This window comes from Strix aluco, chromosome 4 (assembly GCF_031877795.1).
Source record: "Strix aluco isolate bStrAlu1 chromosome 4, bStrAlu1.hap1, whole genome shotgun sequence".
Taxonomy (NCBI): Eukaryota; Metazoa; Chordata; class Aves; order Strigiformes; family Strigidae; genus Strix; species Strix aluco.
Window position 1 is genome coordinate 101900359 of NC_133934.1, and position 19221 is coordinate 101919579.

General features: G+C 37.1%; 1 protein-coding gene across 2 annotated transcripts in view; it reads left to right on the top strand.

Annotated features, from left to right (window-relative positions):
• The window catches only part of ARHGAP5 (Rho GTPase activating protein 5), a 52320-nt gene that overhangs the window by 15038 nt on the left and 18061 nt on the right, over positions 1 to 19221 (top strand). For both annotated transcript variants that reach the window (XM_074824592.1, XM_074824591.1), the window contains one exon: positions 11953 to 12100. In XM_074824592.1, coding sequence (XP_074680693.1) covers positions 11953 to 12100 — 148 coding nt within the window. The remainder of the gene's footprint in view (positions 1 to 11952; positions 12101 to 19221) is intronic.

Genomic DNA, 19221 nt, shown 5'->3' on the forward strand with positions numbered 1-19221 from the left:
GCTTCTCTGGGCAACCTGTTCCAGTGCCTCACCACAATCATCTAGGTTGGAAAAGACCTTGAAGATCATCTAGTCCAACCATTAACCTAACACTGACTGTTCTCAACTACACCATATCCCTCAGCGCTATGTCAACCCGCCTCTTAAACACCTCCAGGCATGGGGACTCCATCACCACTACCCTGGGCAGCCCGTTTCAACGCCTAACAACCCGTTCTGTAAAGAAATACTTCCTAATATCCAGTCTAAACCTTCCCTGGCGCAACTTGAGGCCATTCCCTCTTGTCCTATTGCTTGTTACTTGGTTAAAGAGACTCATCCCCAGCTCTCTGCAACCTCCTTTCAGGTAGTTGTAGAGGGCGATGAGGTCTCCCCTCAGCCTCCTCTTCTCCAGACTAAACAACCCCAGTTCCCTCAGCCACTCCTCGTACGACATGTGCTCCAGACCCTTCACCAGCTTCGTTGCCCTTCTTAGGACACGCTCGAGTAATTCAATGTCCTTTTTGTAGTGAGGGAACTGAACACAGTAATCGAGGTGCGGCCTCACCGGTGCCGAGTACAGGGGTAAGATCACTTCCCTGTCCCTGCTGGCCACGCTATTTCTGATGCAAGCCAGGATACCATTGGCCTTCTTGGCCACCTGGGCACACTGCTGGCTCATGTTCAGCCAGCTGTCAATCAACACCCCCAGAGTGTTGCTCTCTGAGTGGCAAACCACCCTCACAGTGAAGAATTTCTTCCTTATGTCTAATCTAAATCTACCCTCCTTCAGTTTAAAACCATCATCCCTTGTTTTATCCCTACACTCCCTGATAAAAAGTCCCTCCCTGTCTTGCCTGTAGGCCCCCTTTAAGTATTGGAAGGCTGCTATACAGTCTCCCTGGAGCCTTCTCTTCTCCAGGCTGAACAACCCAAACTCTCTCAACCTGTCCCCATAGGGGAGGTGCTCCAGCCCCCTGATCATCTTCATGGCCTCCTCTGGACAGATTTGAGTAGGTCCATGTCTTTCTTATGTTGGAGACTCCAGAGCTGGACACAGCACTGCAGGTGGGGTCTCATGAGAGCAGAGCAGAGGGGGAGAATCCCCCTGCCTCGACCTGCTGGCCACACTTCTCTTGATGCAGCCCAGGACACGGCTGGCTTTCTGGGCTGCGAGCACACACTGCTGACTCATAGTCAGTTTTCCATCCACTAATACCCGCAAGTCCTTCTCCGCAGGGCTGCTCTCAATCCACTCATTGCCCAGCCTGTATTTGTGCTTGGGATTGCCCCAACCCATGTGCAGGACCTTGCACTTGGCCTTGTTGAATTTCATGAGGTTCACACGGGCCCACCTTTCCAGCCTGTCCAGGTCCCTCTGGATGGCACATCCTTCCCCTCCAGCGTGTCAACCGCACCACACAGCTTGGTGTCGTTGGCAAACTTGCAGAGGGTGCACTCAGTCCCACTGTCCGTGTCTCCAACAAAGATGTTAAACAGTGCCGGTCCCAACACCGGTCCCTGAGGAATGCCACTTGTCACTGCTCTCCACCTGGATATCGAGCTGTTGACTGCAACTCTTTGAGTGTGACCACCCAGCCAATTCCTTATCCATTGAGTGGCCCATCCATCAAACCCATGTCTCTCCAATTTAGAGACAAGGATGTCACGTGGGACAGTGTCAAAAGCTTTGCACAAGTCCAGGTAGATGACATCAGTTGCTCTCCCCTTGTCCTTCAGTGCTGTAACCCTGTCGTAGAAGGCCACCAAATTTGTCAGGCGCAATTTGCCCTTAGTGAAGCCATGTTGGCTGTCACTAGTCACCTCCTTATTTTCCATGTGCCCTAGCATAGTTTCCAGGACGATCCACTCCATGATCTTGCTGGGCACAGAGGTGAGACTGAGTGGCCTGTAGTTTCCCCGGGTCTTCCTTTTTTTGCTTTTTAAAAATGGGGGTTATGCTTCCCCTTTTCCTGTCAGCAGGAACTTCTCTGGACTGCCACTCAAATATGATGTATAGTGGCTTCGCCACTTCATCCACCAGCTCCATCAGGACTTGCAGATACATCTCATCAGGTTCCAGAGTTCCTCCAAGTTGGATATTTGTTTAAACTGTGTAGACCTAATATAATGGGGTCTTCTATTCCTGATGTTGTGTCAGGAAACCCACTGATGTCTTTACCAAAGCCTCCACTTTTGCCTTTGGTGTGTTGAGAGGCAGCCAGAGTTGGAAGTTTCAGGCTGTTCTAAATTTTCGTAGTGGTTAAGATGCTGGAAAATTGCAAGAGTTGTTTCAAGTTTTCTTTAATGTACTTCTTGCTTTTGTTGGGGTGGTTTTGTTTGGGTTTTTTTACTTGCAAATTGTGGTCCAGGGCTGATACTTTCGAATTAGTCAGAGAAAACTTTTAATAGAAGTACAAATTATTGTAATAATGGAGCGAGCAAATTTAGCTTGATAGCTGAAATGCTTGCAAGCATTCACAATATCTAAGAATGTTGAGTGCTTAGTGCTTTTGATAAGTAGTGACTTCTATCTGTGTTGACTTGCATTATGCTGAAGTGAGAGTAATTCCAGTTCATGTGATGAGTCATTCTAGTTTGTAATATACACCTTAGGTTTTTGTGAGTGTTGATTTTCTGCAAGAGAGATACAGTTTTATTAGTTTTGAACTTACCGTGTTTTCCTGTGTCGTTTTAGATGAGCAGCTAACAGTCTTTAATTACAAAAACTCAGAAATATTCAAATGATATTTTCCTTGTTGAGTGTTATTTAGTCCATGTGAGGGATGTTAGTGCACTGCTATTTACAGATTACTTGCTGGTTTTTTTGTGAATTTTGACCCCTTGAATGTGAAAGGGATAAGTAAAACTTTTGTACTCCTTTCTGAATATTTCTTAAAGCTCTTGCTGGTACTGTTTCTCAGTTGTTCAGCTGTGTGTAAAGGGAACATTAGATACATGTGTAACTATTCTTGCTATAATTATAGTGATTCTGAAATACAGATTTCTTATGAACAAAATTAATTTGTTTGGAAAAACTCAACCTTTGAAGTCTGAGGTCCTCATTGTCAAAGATTATCGCTTGATCTTATTTATTTATTTATTTACTAAATCAGCTTTGTAGTATGCTGTTGCTTTCTAAAGCCCAAATAGGATGTAACATTCTTGATACTCTTTTCATCTTTGTGTTTGACAAGTTTGAGATGTGGTGTTTCTGGGTGGATTTCTTCTATGGTATTGCAGACAGCACCTGTACACAGTCATTTGTGGGTTTTGGACTTCAGTTTTCAGTTATGCAAAGCAGATTTCATCTAGAGACAGAATTTGCCTATTCAGATTTTTACACTAGAATTTTTTTACAAATTATTTTGGGGGGCGTTGGTTTGGTTTGGGTTTTCTGGGTTTGACTTTTTTCCTCCCTGTTTATGACAATTACTTTAAAGTTAAACACAATGAAAGTTTCTTAAAGTGGTATTTGCTTACCCCTTGGAGGTTCTGGAAAATGTTTTAAAGGCAGGCCCAGAATAAGAAAGCATTTAAAGATAATGTGTTTCAAGAAAGGGACATGACCTTGCTGTGAAGGATGCTCATTCTGTCCGGATGCTTTCAGACCCCAGTCTCCGAACTTACAAGGTGAAATCATATAAAGCTGTGGGCACTAGGACAGTTACAGGGACACAGGGGATGGGTGTAGAGTGAGTGTAGGATTCAGGTAAAATATTGAAGGGAAGAAGGCAAGAGCTGGATGGGTAGGAAGGGAGAAGGGAGTTTTGGCAAACAGTAGGAAAAACAACAGTTCCTTTTTACAACCCTGAAATTAACAGCTGTAGTTTGACTGGTCTGCTAAGACATATGTACCAAACTTTTAAAAAAATCTATTGTGAACACATGTTATTAAAGGCAGAAGTAAATGCTCAGAATTGTGCTACCTGTTGCTATTCAGAAGCATAAATTAAAATGTTTTACTGTGGAAAGTATAGCAGTGACAAATTTGTGGTGAGCAGGTAACGTTACTTGCAAGGTTCCCTAACTGCTTACTACCAAAGGAAATTAAACACTTTTAAAATTGAGACCAGTTAAGTAAGTGTGCTTTGGTCTGAATTATTTGCCTGTTGTTGTTGTCTCTAACACTGTGTTTGTTTCTATATACTGGTAGTCAGAACTGGAAGAACCATTGTTGAGCTCTGTTTTCAATTATCACAGAAATAATTCCTCTGAAAACTTTTATCCCATCATTCTCACTGTTCTGTAAAACTCCTCCAGAACTTCTGTTTCCTCGTGAGGAATCTTCTTGCAATTTCCAGTTTTCACCTTTTGCTGTGGTTACCTTCCTCCTGAAATGTTTTTTCCTTTTGTGATGACTCACCTCCGAACAGGTGAAGAGAATATAGAAGATTAAAAAAGGTTTTGTAATTCCCTCTGAATTTATGTTCTTGAATGAGGATGACTGAATCTGTGTATAGTATTGCAAAGAATGTCATAGCAGTGCATCATATAATCTTAATGTTTGTTGATCTGTACTAGAAATTACTACCTGACACAATTGTGTGATTGCACCCAAATTTTTCTTAGTTACAGCTATTGTCACTTTAAGAACCTTTGGCCTATTCTTGTCCTTGGTAATTTCCAGCTAATGACTTCCTACTGTGTAGTACAGGTGGCTTCTAGTATGTGCACATTATAGTATATACACACAAGTATAGTACATACACATAGTACACATGCATTATAGTACATGCTACGTGCACATTTCAGTGCATGATATTTCCATTAGTCTGTGACTTTGTCCTTTTTGTTGTTGAGTATCATCCTGTCTCAGTAGTTTTCTCTATGCCACGGTCAAATGCCTTACTGAAGTCCAGGTTGGTAGCACCAACTTATCATTGTAGTTTCTTTGCCTCTAGAAAAGAATACATGTTTTCAATGCAGAAGGCTGAATCAGTCTAGCATACTCTTAACTTGTGATACACCCACCTTTATCCTGTTTTATGTTATTACCATGTTTCTAAATGTCCTGAAAAATTTATTGTTTGGCCTTGAATGTGCTGTTAACAAGTGGATCGTTAAACTTTTTCTGGTAAGGAAGTATATGAAGAAAAGTGAAGAGAAGGAGAAAAAAGAAAGCAGATTGGCTTCAGAGTCATAGGACATTTTAGCCAAGTTGGTGTGGAGTTGTGTGTGCACATTGTGCTTGAAAGCTTTCAAGTGCATGTTGTGTGCCAGTATTTGTTAAGCTATGATGTGCTTTTTTTCCCCCCTATGGAACTTTTCTCTGTAGATGTTTCTCTTGTGAAAAAACACCTAGTCCTTTCTGCTGTTAATACACAAACTATCTGTCAGATTAAATACATTTTCCAGCATGAATTCTCTCCTATATCAACATGCTTTCTGTGTTTGATTGTTTCCTTACTAGTGTTCATGAACTTGGAGGAACTAAGCACAGTGTTCATATGTAGCTTTGTCTCAGCTGTTTCTGCTTTGCCAAGTTAGACTTCTGCAGCTGAGATATGTGCTCATTCATCTCCATGTCTTTTTCAAAAATGCAAGTGGGAACTACCGGTAGATGCTTATCTCAATTAGAATCTTTAACACTGTAATACTAAGGTCTAGTGTGGAACATTATTGTGTGTTGGTGCACACCAGTCTCTCCAGAAGCAGCAGCCTTGCAGACCATATAATGAATTAATCTTGTCTTTAGTTTAACTTCATGAATTTGGAGATATGGAGCAACAGAGAAAATGCAGAAAATTTCAGGACATGAAAGGGCAGTGAAGATTTCTGGAGGATAAGGATCTTGCTGGAGGAAGCCTTCTTATGTCTTGGACAGGAGGAACCTCTTCATGTGTGTACAATAACCCTAAAGCTGCAGCTGTCATGCAGTTTATGCACTGATACAAGGCCCAAGCCACAGTGCTCCTTGGCTTTTCATTGTTCTCACCATGTTCTTCTCATGTGTAAACAAACTTGATATAGATCTTTTAAAAATTATTTATCAATTATTATTGATTTATCTATTATTACTACTACATTAAATCATTGCAAGTTATTTTTGACCCTTGCCTTAATTTAGTAATTCGCAGTACAGCAGGAAGCCTGCCTGATCTGGAAACCTGTAGCTATTCCATATTATTTATCTTTACTGTGGAATTGATGAGTATTTAAAATTTACCCATACAATTTAGAGCTCTTATCTTTGTGAACATTTTGAGATATGTTGAGTGTTTAATTTAGGCGGTATTCTTTTCCCCTCTTATATAGTTGTTTTAGTTTTTATCCTCCTTAGTATATCAAGATCAGCAAATATCTTGAATAAATTTCTGCAAAGGGAAAGGCAGAGCCTTGTCTTGAAATAAATTCTGCAGGGTTCTTGCCTTGTTATGACAGAATTGTTTTGTTAATACATTCATAAAAGTAGGACTAAGATTAGTATGAGTAACTTTTTTTTTTTAATGGAGGAAATTATTTGAAGTACTTCTGAAAACAAATCCTAACTACAGACATCTTGTAAACAATATAGTAAATTAACTCACCAGTGATTGTTCTTTGACATGCCATTGTTAAAAGTTATTAAATCTGAAAAAGTTCCACTATTTTAGTTCTTTGACCAATGGTCAATAGTTTTATTATTCAAGGTCTGATTTTTTTTTTTTTTTTTTTTAGTGACTGGAGTTTCCAGCTGTTGTTAAATTAAATCTGAAAAACAGTGCTTTAAAACTTTGTGCCTTGTAACCTTGTTTGCAAACAACATTTGTTGCTTCTGAAGAAGATTGTAAATTAAGTTCTTTCCATTTTCCTTTATACCAAGAAGATTATGAGATGTCTTTAAATTAATCTGAAAACTTGTCTGAGCATTTCAGCACGAAAAATCCACTAGCACCTAGATGAATTCTCACATATCTGACTTGTTTTAGAACATGAGTCGTACAGGTTTGACATCTATTTTTCTATGCTTAAACTTGTTTGCTGTCATAATTTCAAAATTATATGAAATCTAATGTTGAAACTATTACTGAAATAGTGTCAGGAACTGTATAGCCATTTGTGTTGATCTCAGTTTTAATAAGACTATGGTAAACGTGAGAAATGGGAGATCAACTTATATTCAGCTGTTCTTGTGTAAATTCAATGGTTGATTTAGCAAAGTACTGTCTACTTCAGACTGGAATGTGCAGTGAATTTTTTTTTTCTCCTGTGGAGTATAGGAAATATCAAAATCTGTACTTTCAGGTTTCATCTGTTCAAATTTAACACTCTTAAAATGCATATTTGGAGCCATATGCCTTCTTGTACCTCTGTAGTTTAAAAGTTGGTGTAGCAAGCTGGAACTCTAAAAATGGCAGAAGGCATGAGGGAAAGAAAGAGCATGTTAGGGACCATCATCTGCATTATTCATATGTCGTGTAGTTTCTGAAGAGCTAGCCATGAATTAGAGATTACAAATGCTTTATTAAGCCTATAAAATGAATGCTGTTCACGGTATGTGGTTTTATAAAGTATTTTAATAGTCCTGAAAATATTGACTTTGCCCTCCATGACCCCAGGGCTGACTGCAAATGAAGCAGGCAGAAAATTTCCTTTGTATTAAAAGTAGTAGTGAAGTGTGTGGGAGGTAGAGAAGTGGCTGAATTTCCCCTTTGATAAATAAATTATGATGGTAGTTCTGGTGGGATGGAAGTGAGAGGAAAAAAAGAAGGGGAGTCCATTTTGAATAGAGAGGACTTGCTAGAGTAATCAGCCCATCCATAGAGGGGTTTGATAGATAGGTTTGGGCATTTTTTTAGTTTTCTAAGTTAATTTTAAAAGGTTCTTTTTAAGTGCATTGTACTCTCAAGACTCGCAGCTGGCTGAGGTCTCAGCCTAGTTTCTCTCTAGAAGATGAGTGCTGCTTAGCTGGTTCCCTGGTACTTACAGTCAAGAGAGTTAATGTTGAGTATACTTAAATCTACATTTTCACAATTTTATGCTTTTTATAATAATATTTCTAGTTTTGAAATTGAGAATTGGGGATACTGTGCTGTGCTAGAATACATGTTTTCTTGTTTACCTTGCCTTTTATTAGGAGGACCTTAGTTAATCTTTTGCAACACATGTTTCAGTGATTAAACTACTGTAATTAAAGCAATATTGCAGGTAAATGCTTTTGGTATCAGCAACACAAGGCAAGTTTGGGATTCTCAGAGTTAAAATGCTTTCCTGCCAAAATATATACAGATCAGCTGGAGGTTTGGCATTAACCTCTGTTAGGGAATGAAGAGAAGTTGTCTTTGGCAAGAAGCAAGTGGTGAAACCCATGCTGGAAAGCTCAACGTTAGCTCAGCAATCAATTATAAAAAAAACAGATTTATATGAAAACTGGGGGTTTCAGGTTTATGGTGTTGTGCTTGTGTTTTAATTACTAACATGAAACAGTTTTATATGAAACAATGCGCTTTTTGCTTCTTGTCTTCTCTGACTTGGTGCCTATTAGTCTTTTTGTATTATGATGTAGAAGAAGCACTCAAAATTGTCTTTGCCCGTGTCTAGATTAGTGCTCGCTGTGTTCAGCATTAGGTGACTGCCGTCCTGTGGGCAGTAGGTGTATTGGGCAGAACTATTGAACTAAAAATACCTGTGGCAAAATCTTAATCTCTCTGTCAAAATCAAGGAATTCACAAATTACTCACTTTTTGCAGGTGCTGTTTAACTAAATTAATAATTTAATGTTTAACAGTGCTTTTGTTTAAATATTTTTTCATTAGAGAACTTCTAAAAATTAGTTTAACACAGAAAAATTTATGGTAGTCATTATCATTATCTTGAATAGCAGATTTAAAAGTTCCATGCTATGACTGATGGATCAGAAGAGCTGCTATTTTCTCAGAGCAGGGAGCAAGGCTTAAAAAAAAAAAAAAAAGCTTTCACTAAAGCTTATTTTTCTTAGACTTAAGACCTGTGTTTTTTTCCTGAAGTCAGTTGATCTTCTGACAGAGATCAGGTCTTTTGCACAGTAGTGTGCCTTTTCGTTCAGAATAAGTTCACTGCTTAAGAAGTCTAGACATGCAACTTAAGGAAAGCATGGAAATCTCAAATGAGGAAATAAGATGGTGGTTTTTTAATACCTTAAAGTTTTGTTGCTAATTTGCAGAAGTGTTTTTTTTGTGAAGTGTTATTTGCAGGAAGATTTGGTTTGTGCTGTCATTGGAGAGTTTACCCCACTCACATGCCCCAAAAGAAAGGGAAATCATGAGAGAGGTATTTTAATAAATATTGGACAGGAGAGAGACATGATACATAATGGGAAATAACTGATAAAATTATTATTGTAACTTTGCCTGCCTTGTGAAATTCTAATTTCATGTTTATGGAATAGCCCTGCAACAATCATCTCTTCTCCTACTCTTTTAGATGAGTTTGAAAAGGACTTCATTTTCTTTATTCTTTAAATTCTTTAGACAAATTCTCACTTTTCAAATTGGAGATTAAACTGATTGTTTCAGGTAGATAACTCATCTAAGAAACCTTTCTGCTTTTTTTAGTGTATAGTGTCATACTTGATATTTCAGTCCCATATAACCATTTTTCTAAATGCGGGGCAATTATTAGAAAAAAAAATTCTTTATTCTGCCTTTGCAGACATATTTGATATTTCATACTATGTCCAGGTATTCTACACAGATAATATTAATTAGTATTATAATTATCATAAAAAAATTGTAAAATCCTAGTAAATTCCATTAACCAGATTGCTTTCCACTCACACCAACAAAATTTGTTTATATTTAATTATGTTATGCTAATATTACGTCTTAATCAGAGGCATGCATGGTCTTTCTCTGTCTGCTGGGTCTGAAATACACGGTCTGAGTGCTGCTTCATTTCTTCTAAGATGGTGGGGATCCGCACTGAACACCTTGGAAGAAAGACGTTTCAATTTGGTTTTGCTTTTTTCATTGCATTAATGTATATATCTCTAAAATTAGTTTTCATTCAACATTTGACAAAGATATTTTCCCTCAGTTTTACACGTTGTTTAGCTTCAGCTGCTGCTCATCTGAACTGGATGTTGCCTAAATACATACGATTTTGCCATTGAAGAGAAAATGGCCAGTGAACTAGGTTGAGTGCTGAGGACTTCAAAGCAGGGAACTGTTGCAGTGAGAAGGAAGGAAGAAAAAGCTCTTTCTAATATGAAGGCACATGCTGGTAGAACCTTTGATATCTTATCTAAGATGAATGAAAGTTATGCAAAGAGTTGACAGTTGAAAATAATACTTTCAGATATTGCCTGCTTTAGTCATAAAAGTTTATCCTAAAGTTTTATTCTAAGCTTTTTTCCCTAAACTTTTTATTAAATTTTCAGTTAATGTAAAACTTGGGATGGATTGATGGTGAACAATTTCTTTCTAATGTTTTGAAGAACTCTCTAGTAAATGTTCCTTGCTTCTAAATTACAAGTGCCAAACTTTTTATAGAAATCCCAAATTTGAAGAACAGGCCTAATTTTTTGTTAGCCTTCGCTTATCGTGGTCAATCACATGTACTCTGCTGCTGATTTCAAGAAGCACAAGCTGTCTTATAAAGAGACATTCCTCATAAAAAGTCTTCCTTGTTTAATTAGGTTATTGAAAAGCTTTGATTAACAGATTTTTTTTTTTTATCAAGTGTTGGAGAAGTTCCACAGGCACTGTAGGGTGATGGTTGGAGAAATGTTCTTTAGGCCGTAGTTTCCACTTTCCCCCATAGCGTTCAGCTTCAGCTCATTAATTCTCAGTGGGCAAGTCAATCCTGAGTACGTACTTTGCTGACTTGGAAGTTCTAGATAGTCTGAAAGGACTGATGAAATAAATTCGATGGTACAGAAGTCTAGAAGTTAACCCATTTTTTTAAAATACAAAGAGATTGAAATTCAAGACTTTTCTAGATGTAAAGTATAGAAATGAGACATGTTTTGTCTTAGTAGTTAATTCAGGTGTAGTCTGACTATAAATTATAAAATTCTAGAAACCTTGTTATTAAGTTTAAATCTGGCTGTTGTGCTTTTTGTTTTTATTTTCTACTATTAGATGTTGACTGTAGAGCTTTTACATGTAAATGTGACTACTTTGAACTAACTTCTTACTGTATATAAATGTAATGATAAAATGCTAGTTTTTAATGGTGATGTTCATTCAGTTTCCATATTCAGCTGCCAATGTACAGCCAATTGATTGACCACTTTATATGGCCATCTCTGAATATTTTCATCAAGATTCAGAGATGAAACATGGTATCTGATAGAATATAATTCTTGTAATTATCCAAAGGTGATAAAGTCCCTGTCAGGGGGGAAAAAAAATAAAACAAGCAAGAAAACTCTCTATGAAACTCATTGCCTTATTAGATATGATTGGGTGCAAACCTCCTTTTGGCTAAAGTCTTGTGCCTGTAACAAAGCAGTCATGTTTAATAGGAGTGCCTGCAACTCTGACTCTGAGATTGGTTGCTATACGATCTGCATAATCATGTTTCTAGAATAGTTGCAATATAAAGATTATTTAGTATCTTTAATGAGACGCATACAGAAGACACTCAATTTTTTTTTGTGATATGACACTTCACAATCTTATCCTAAAAATTTCTATAGATATGTGGTTCATATGTGCTTCATGTAGATTCCTTTTTGTTTGGTGCTGAAAGTTAGTATGTAAAGATTTGTCATAGCACTCTAAACAAGTAGTGTGTTTATTTTTGTTCCTATCGTATTTCAATTACTGGTGCATTGGTTTGTCTTGTTCCTAATGTGATATAAAAATGACCAGATCTATTAGAAGTTATTTGAGTGCTTCATATCTAATGTATGCCTTTTAAAAGTACATTTATTTTTATTCAGTTTGCCATAGAGGAATTTTAAATGTCTCATAGATATGTGATCTGTTTGTTTTTATTGAATGGTTGCAATATGACTTAGTTAAAATACTACTTGAATATTACTTAAATAACTCTGTTTTGTTGTAGCCGAAAAAGAAAACTAAGACATTCAATCCTCCAATCCGTAGAAACTGGGAAAGTAATTACTTTGGGATGCCCCTACAGGATCTGGTTACACCTGAGAAACCGATACCTCTGTTTGTTGAAAAATGTGTGCAATTCATTGAAGATACAGGTAAGATAGGAGAACTATTGGAGGACTTTCCCACTTTGCATAACAAGTAAACCCTCTCATTTTCTGTTTTAAAGTACTTTTAGAATTTTATCCTAGAAATAAATAGTTATGGGGAAAGCGCATTTTAAAAGTGGAATATGTTCTCTAAATTGTATGCTTAATATGTGATGGTCTTTTGTCTTTATTTACACAAATATTTCTTTTTGCTAAACATTTGTAGTTTTAACATTTGTTTCCTGTAGTTTAAAAAACTTACATTGCTTTCTAATACCAAATGACTTTTAACCCAATGGCATTCCAGGCTTGCATGCCTGGCTGTGGCCACTGTATTTTACTTCATATATTAAAAAGCTCTGAAGTCCACTCTTTCCAGCTGCAGAAAACAGGTATCTGGTATGGCTTACTTAGTCAGCTTGCTTTCTTTATTTTGCTGGTAAACCTAGTTTTTCATATTAACTTGTTACAGAGATGGAAACATTTTTTTTCTAAATAGCGCATAATTCTGCATGAAAAATGTTAAGCAATTTAACTTGCAGATTTCCAGATTAACATAAAATATTAACATATATGTGTTTGCACTGAGGTGAAATTTCACAGTATGGTTTTCTCTCTCTCCTTTCTCCCTGGCTCCCTGGTTGTGTGTTTGTCCCTGCTTTCAGCCTATTTACTGTGTGACCATGAGGCGAGTAGGATGATCTTGCTGGTCCAACAGAAGACTACATTTAGGAGTGGAGAGTTGTTTGAGGTTTGGGAGTGACCTGGGGTTGGGTTTTGTTTGAGCCTTTTCTTTTCTGTTTTTAAAGATGGCGAGCACCAGTTTTTGGTTAGTGTGTAGGTCTTACTTGCTCTGAAGTTATATGAATGCCTTATTGCAGTATTTGAAGCAGATGAGAGTGTGAAACTGACTGGAGCTGAAACATGAGCAGGACCCTCTTTTGATGAGTGCAGTTTGATATTGTTTAGCATAAAGTAAAACAGCACCTTTTTTCAACATTTTCTTAGTTCTGTAATACAGTTTTGGCTGTAAGATGACAGTAACAGTTTTAGCAAGAGTAAAACTGAAGGGTTTTCTTTCTTAAGCTAAAATAAAATTCAGTTTTACTGCCATCTGTAAGAGTAGTGTTTCCAGCAGAACTACTATAGGTGGTAAGCCTGATAGGTGTTTTTTATGACTTTTATACTGCATTATTGCAATCAAAAAAATTAGGTGAAACCTCAGGCACTGATCTTTTGGGAGTCAGAGATGTTAGTATAAATCTGTCTTTAACCTTCACCTCCTATTGATTCCTTGCCTAAAGGCAAGAGCTGTATTTTCTTCCCTCTTGCTTTTGCTTTCCCCACCTCACCCAGGAAGAGATGGGGAAGGAGGAAGAAGGGCAAGAAGTAACAGAGTGGTATAGATGGTTTAATATATATTTTGTGTTTACTTTTGTATGTAGCAAAAAAATCCCCCAAAACAACATAATTTATAGATGATTCACTGAATTTGTGTTTTTGAAAAATGTCTACATACAGCTACTATGTATAGCTATATAAAATAGATATTTACCAGTAAGGAAGACCGAATGACTTTTGAAGAGTTTGTAGAATCTAGAAGTAATATCTTAAATTACCTTTGTAAGAATACTTTAAAACAACAAAATTATAAATCCAGATCTAAAGAAGATTGTTTTGCTTGAAAGTAATGTGGTCTGATATCTGTTGACTTTAGTAGACTTTCAAAAGAAAGTCTAGTATTTCTCCCAAAAGGTTTTCACTGACTTGCGGGGCGAGAGAGAGAACTATAATAGTGTGGGAACATGGTTTACTGTCTTTTTTTTCCTCATAATTGCCAAGTAACACAAGCACCCAGATTTAACACTTCTATTCTCCTCTAATCACCTGTCTTTGAAGATTAAGATGTTTAGTTAAGCTGCTGATGTGTTCAAAATGTGAGGGGTTCCTCAAAAGTGGCGACTCCAGAGGGAGGTACTGCTTTTCCTTTAGCTGGTTGAGTATATGGTAGTTCATCCTGGGATGCTGCTGTGCAGCTACTGAAAGTTGGAGAATTTTAGTTCTGGCCATATGTGTAAGCTGGACAAACGTTGTGCCATTTGCACACTTTGTGGCTGTGAAGACAGTAGTTGTCCTGCTGTTTCTGTTAAGCACTTAGTACAGACCTCTACTTTTGATCTGTATTACAATTTTCTTTCTCCTGCTCTGGCTTCTGTGTAAAGTACCTTTGGTTGTTCTTTTCAACTTCTGTACTTGGCTGAGGAAATTTTATTTTTGGTGTGTATTATTTTTATACTGAGTTCATATTCTGTAGGTACTTGAGTTTCAAGCCGTGTTCTATTAGAACATATTTGTTGCCTTTGAGAGAGGAGGATTTTCACTTTCCTTGCCTTCAGATCCTGTACTGAGATAAACCCACTTCACTGACTTTGTGGAATTTTCTCTTGGACAGTCGCAAATAAGGTGTTAGAGATGATCAGTCTGTAGAAGGCAAGTCAGGATCTATTGGCTTCAGGCTGAAGTCCAGAATGATGCTGTTGCCGTTTCGTAAAGCTATTGTATCAGCTGCTTGGCCCTGGGGAGTCACTTCAGCTGTCTCTTAGCAAGTCAGCCTACTGTCAGTACTAACTGAACTGAATAGCAGTGTTTATTATCATTGTCTTTTTAATCAAGAATGAGGCTAATCAGTATATTTCTCTTACAGAGGATATACTTGTTTAGCTTCTCCTTTGAAGGTACTTTCATGAAGTTCAACTCCTTCCCTTTGTATTACCACGTGTAATTTGCATTGTGGCTGAATTGCAGGTTTTTTATGAAGATATGATTAATCTCAAATTGAAGGGCCAATCTTAATTTTTAATGTTCCCTATCTCTGTCTCATGAAATTGTATGAGACAATGCTTTGTACCCACTCATCTAAATTGTGACTGAGGCTAGAAAGTACGCAGTGTGAAAAACAGTTTTCTCTGCTTTGTTTCGGGTGTGTAGATGAGAAGATAGTATCAGAAAGTGTCTTTGAAGATTCTTGCTCCACCATAAACTTTTAAGAATTGAGTGCATGCAGAAAATACCATCGGATTTTTGTTTAACCATAGTGTTCTGGAATATCCTTACCAAAAATAAAAAGTGTGCTTCAGTAGAAGAGGCACAACTTCGAGAAATTAAAGTAAACCCAGGAGCTGAAAAGTTCTAGCCTTCTATAAATCAACAGATTTTTCTTTTGAAGGAGCCATATGGAACCTGTCAGAGTAAAGGGAGATCCGGTAGAGATCCGGGATCCTAAGTCAGGGCCTACAGATATAGGTATTTTCTGTGTGTTCCTGTTCAGTTTGATATTTTCCAACAAGAAGTTTTCTTCTGAACTAGTTCAGCTTTATGGAGTCAACTAATTTCTGTTTTTGAAAGATAATCTAGGCCTTGAATTCCTTTGGAATCTTTTTGATAGTATTGGAAGTAGAAACCAAGGGAGTGAAGTGGTTAATACTTGAGCAGATCTAAAGCTAATAAGCAGTAAGTATATATCAGACCCTCCATTTCAGCAGCGGTGTGTACTGTTGCTGATATTAATAGTACAAAGCAGTACTAGTGCATAACATTTTGTCTTGTTGGAACATATTGATTAAAAAAAAATTTGTACAAAACTGTGTAAGATTAAGTTTAATAACATTGTCACTTTTGGATAAGGAATGAGAAAAGCTTGGCTGAATATTGTAAACAAACTTTCTTTGTGTGTTTACACATCGTTTATGATTATAGGAAAACCTTTTCTCTATCCTAGCCTTTCATTTTTTAATTCCTTGTAATTATAGCAGGGTGGGTAGTCTTTTGATTGGTTGTTGGAGCTCTTTCTTGTTGGTTCATTGAACAAGATGATCAAAAGAATTTTTATGTTTCAGGTAAGTAACTTGGTAATGATGAATTACCAAGTTCTCCCCTAAACATCTTGGTATAAATGTATAATGTTTTCAGGAAAACTTATTTTCTGGTAAAGATACTGTGATCTTATCTGTAACCCTTTCCAGACTATATAAACATAATAAATATTAGTGACATAGCATAACGTATAAGCTGCTGATGTTTGTATGCTTTTACCTCTGTCGCATTCTTTGCAAATCAGTATGTAACTTGCTTTTGAGGGCAGCTACTTAAATAGACTTTTTGACATTGGTAGTTATTTTCAGTTATGGGCTTCCAAAAGAAGATTTTGGCAATACAGTTGTTCTGATGTATTTTGTTGCTTTCTCCTGATGGACTAAATAGAAGGTCATTTTGTTGCATCACTTGAAATGAACTTTTTGAGTGTATTGGTTTTCTGCAAACTAGATTTATGGAAATGTATTTAGTAGGGAAACTAGTTTTGAATTTTAAGAATTTTTGAATTAAGAAGCTCTGAATTTTAAGAAAATTGTAGTGGTAGTTTTTGTATAGAAGTAATGGTGCTATATAGTAAGACATGCTAGAAAAAAAAAAAGGCTAATTTCTAAAAAAAATTCTATCCAATGTAGATCATCACTTTTTTTAGTACAACTCATTTTTTTCTAAATGTAGGCAGCAGAATTGAGATTATTTTTGAAGCTAAACTGTTAACTATATTAATAGCATGAATTCTGTGTTTGTCTTCTAATTATGTAGAGAGTAAGGAGGATATTCTGATACTCTGATAGTTTTGTTTGAGAGAACTGAGATTTCTGAAGGCTAATGTAATATTTAACTTCAACAAAATGTTGGTATGATTTGAATTTTGTATTGCAATACGATGTAGAAGTATCTATTTAATGTCTAATTTTTCTAAGTGTAAAAAGTTTACATGTTTATGGCAAGTCTGTAACTTGAGTGGTTTTAGTAACATTTTAATGTTGTTGTACGTGCCACCAATTAAATTTCAAGTAGTTTGTGTGCTATGCAACATGTACTGTTGATTATTTTTAACTTTCGCAAACTTACACTAATTTGGGCAAAAATTACTCATAGTATTAGCATGTGAGGGTTTTTTTAATATTTCAGTATTTTTTTTAATTGGTATTTTGGATTTACTTTTTGTATGCAACATTGTGCATTGGTGAAAAGTTTGTTATAAATTACATTTCCTTTTGTTTACCAAGGATGGAGGAATCAAATTCATATTATAAATACTAGCACAGTTTTGTCATTTAATAAATTTAACTCCTGACTATATTCAACTCAAATAATAATAGCAGTAGTTTAATATGTTTTTTCTTTGGGTTTTCAAATATTTTTTAAAAAAGCCTTTGTAGAATATTGATATCCACGTGCTTCATTGACAGGATTAGAAATTTTAGATTCCATAGTTCATAGAAAACTGATAGCATTAATTCAGTATTAATTCTACATGAAAGAATTGAGGGAAGAGAAGCTTATTAGAATAATATATATTTTAATAATTTAGTTACCCAATTTATGTGAGACAAGGAATGGAATAAAGAAGGAAGAATGAATTTGACAGAGCCACATCTTATTTAATGTCTCACGTGGTCTCTGTGGAGAGCTATAGGTGAAAGTAAAAATTGTGTACTTGGTATATGTACAACAATTACTGCTTTTGATATTTATACCTTTTTGTAATGCTGTTAAATTTATGATTTCAGAGGTAATTCGAGTAAAAGAATATTGCCTTCTGTGAATTTCCCTCTCACCTAAGTTATACCCCTGTCTTTTACACTGACTCTGCCATGAGGCCAGATTTTGACATTGAAAAGAATAGATAATGCAAAGTTTGTCTCCAGAGAATGAGGGTTGGGTATAAGTAGGGAAAGAAGATGAGTCAGCAGTGCCTGTTGAGGTAAAAAGGCTGGTAAATCATTCATATATATTCATAGTGGCTGCAAAATCCAGAAATTCAACATGGATTATCTCTCTTTTTATTCAAAGGGCTCGGGAGAGCTAGAGTCTTTTAGGAGTCTGTTCTGTTGGACAGAGAGAACAGAATGGGACAAGAGTGCCCATCCCCCTCGGCCTGGTGTATTGAGACCTGGCATTTTGACAATAGTTTCATAAGAAACAGTGTAACAGCCAGTAAGATCCTCTCCTGCTGTATGCTTCTGCCACTTTTCATTTTGGGTGCTTGTCAGACATCTCTGAATTACTGGAGTTCACTGTCTTGGAAAGCTACATCAGCAAAAATGGACAAGGTCCTGCTGTTTAGTATTACAGCTGGCAAGTTAAGGGTCAAATATGTGTCAAAACAAGTGCAAGGCAAGGAGAGGTCTAAGCAGCTAGGAACAAGGGAAGGACAGAAACAGTGATTGATGAGGCAGGGAGTTAGACCATCTTTTTCAGTCATAATGATAATTTAAGTTGACTCAATTGCCCATGAAGCTGTATGTTTAACAAAAAAATGCATAGGCCATGATTCTGTTACTCTTGATTCTGGATAGATACTGTAACAGGAGAGTTGAATAGCCCTACAATACATTTTGTACCCTCATCAAGTTTGTGGGTGGTGTGGTTAATATATTCAAGGCCAGGGCTTCTGTGCAGGGGAATGTAGACAAGCTGGAGGAATGGGACAGCAGGAACCTGATGGAATTCAGTGAGGACAAGTGCCAAGTCCTGCAACTAGAATTGCAAGGACTAAACCCCTGCAGTGGTACATGCTGATTACTTGACTAGCTGGATAGGAATGCTGCTGAAAAGGATCTGGGAGTTGTGGTGGTGAACAGGCTAAGCGTGAGTCAGTAGTGCATCCTGCTAACGCCTTCTGTATTGTGTGTCCCAACAGAAGGGTAGGCACTACAGCAACAGAAGTGATTATTTGTTTTTACTCTGCACTTGTTAGGCCTCATCTGAAATAGTACGAGAAAGGTGTTGACAGACTTGACTGAGTCTCACAGAAGAAGGTTAGGGGCTGGAGCTCCTGACCTGTGAGTTTGTTCAGCTTGCAGAGGGAGAGGCTGAGGAGATACCCAAAAGTGGCTTCCCATACCTATGACGAGGTTGCTGAGGAGGTGCAGCCAGGCTAAAGTACTGAAATACTGAAAAATGGCAGGAGGATTAGAGACAAGGATCATTAAAATATGAGGTGCCAACTAGAAGGAATGGAAAAACTCTTGCTCTGAGGGTTATTTAAGCACTGGTTCAGGTTGCGCAAAGAGATTGTGGGCTCTGGG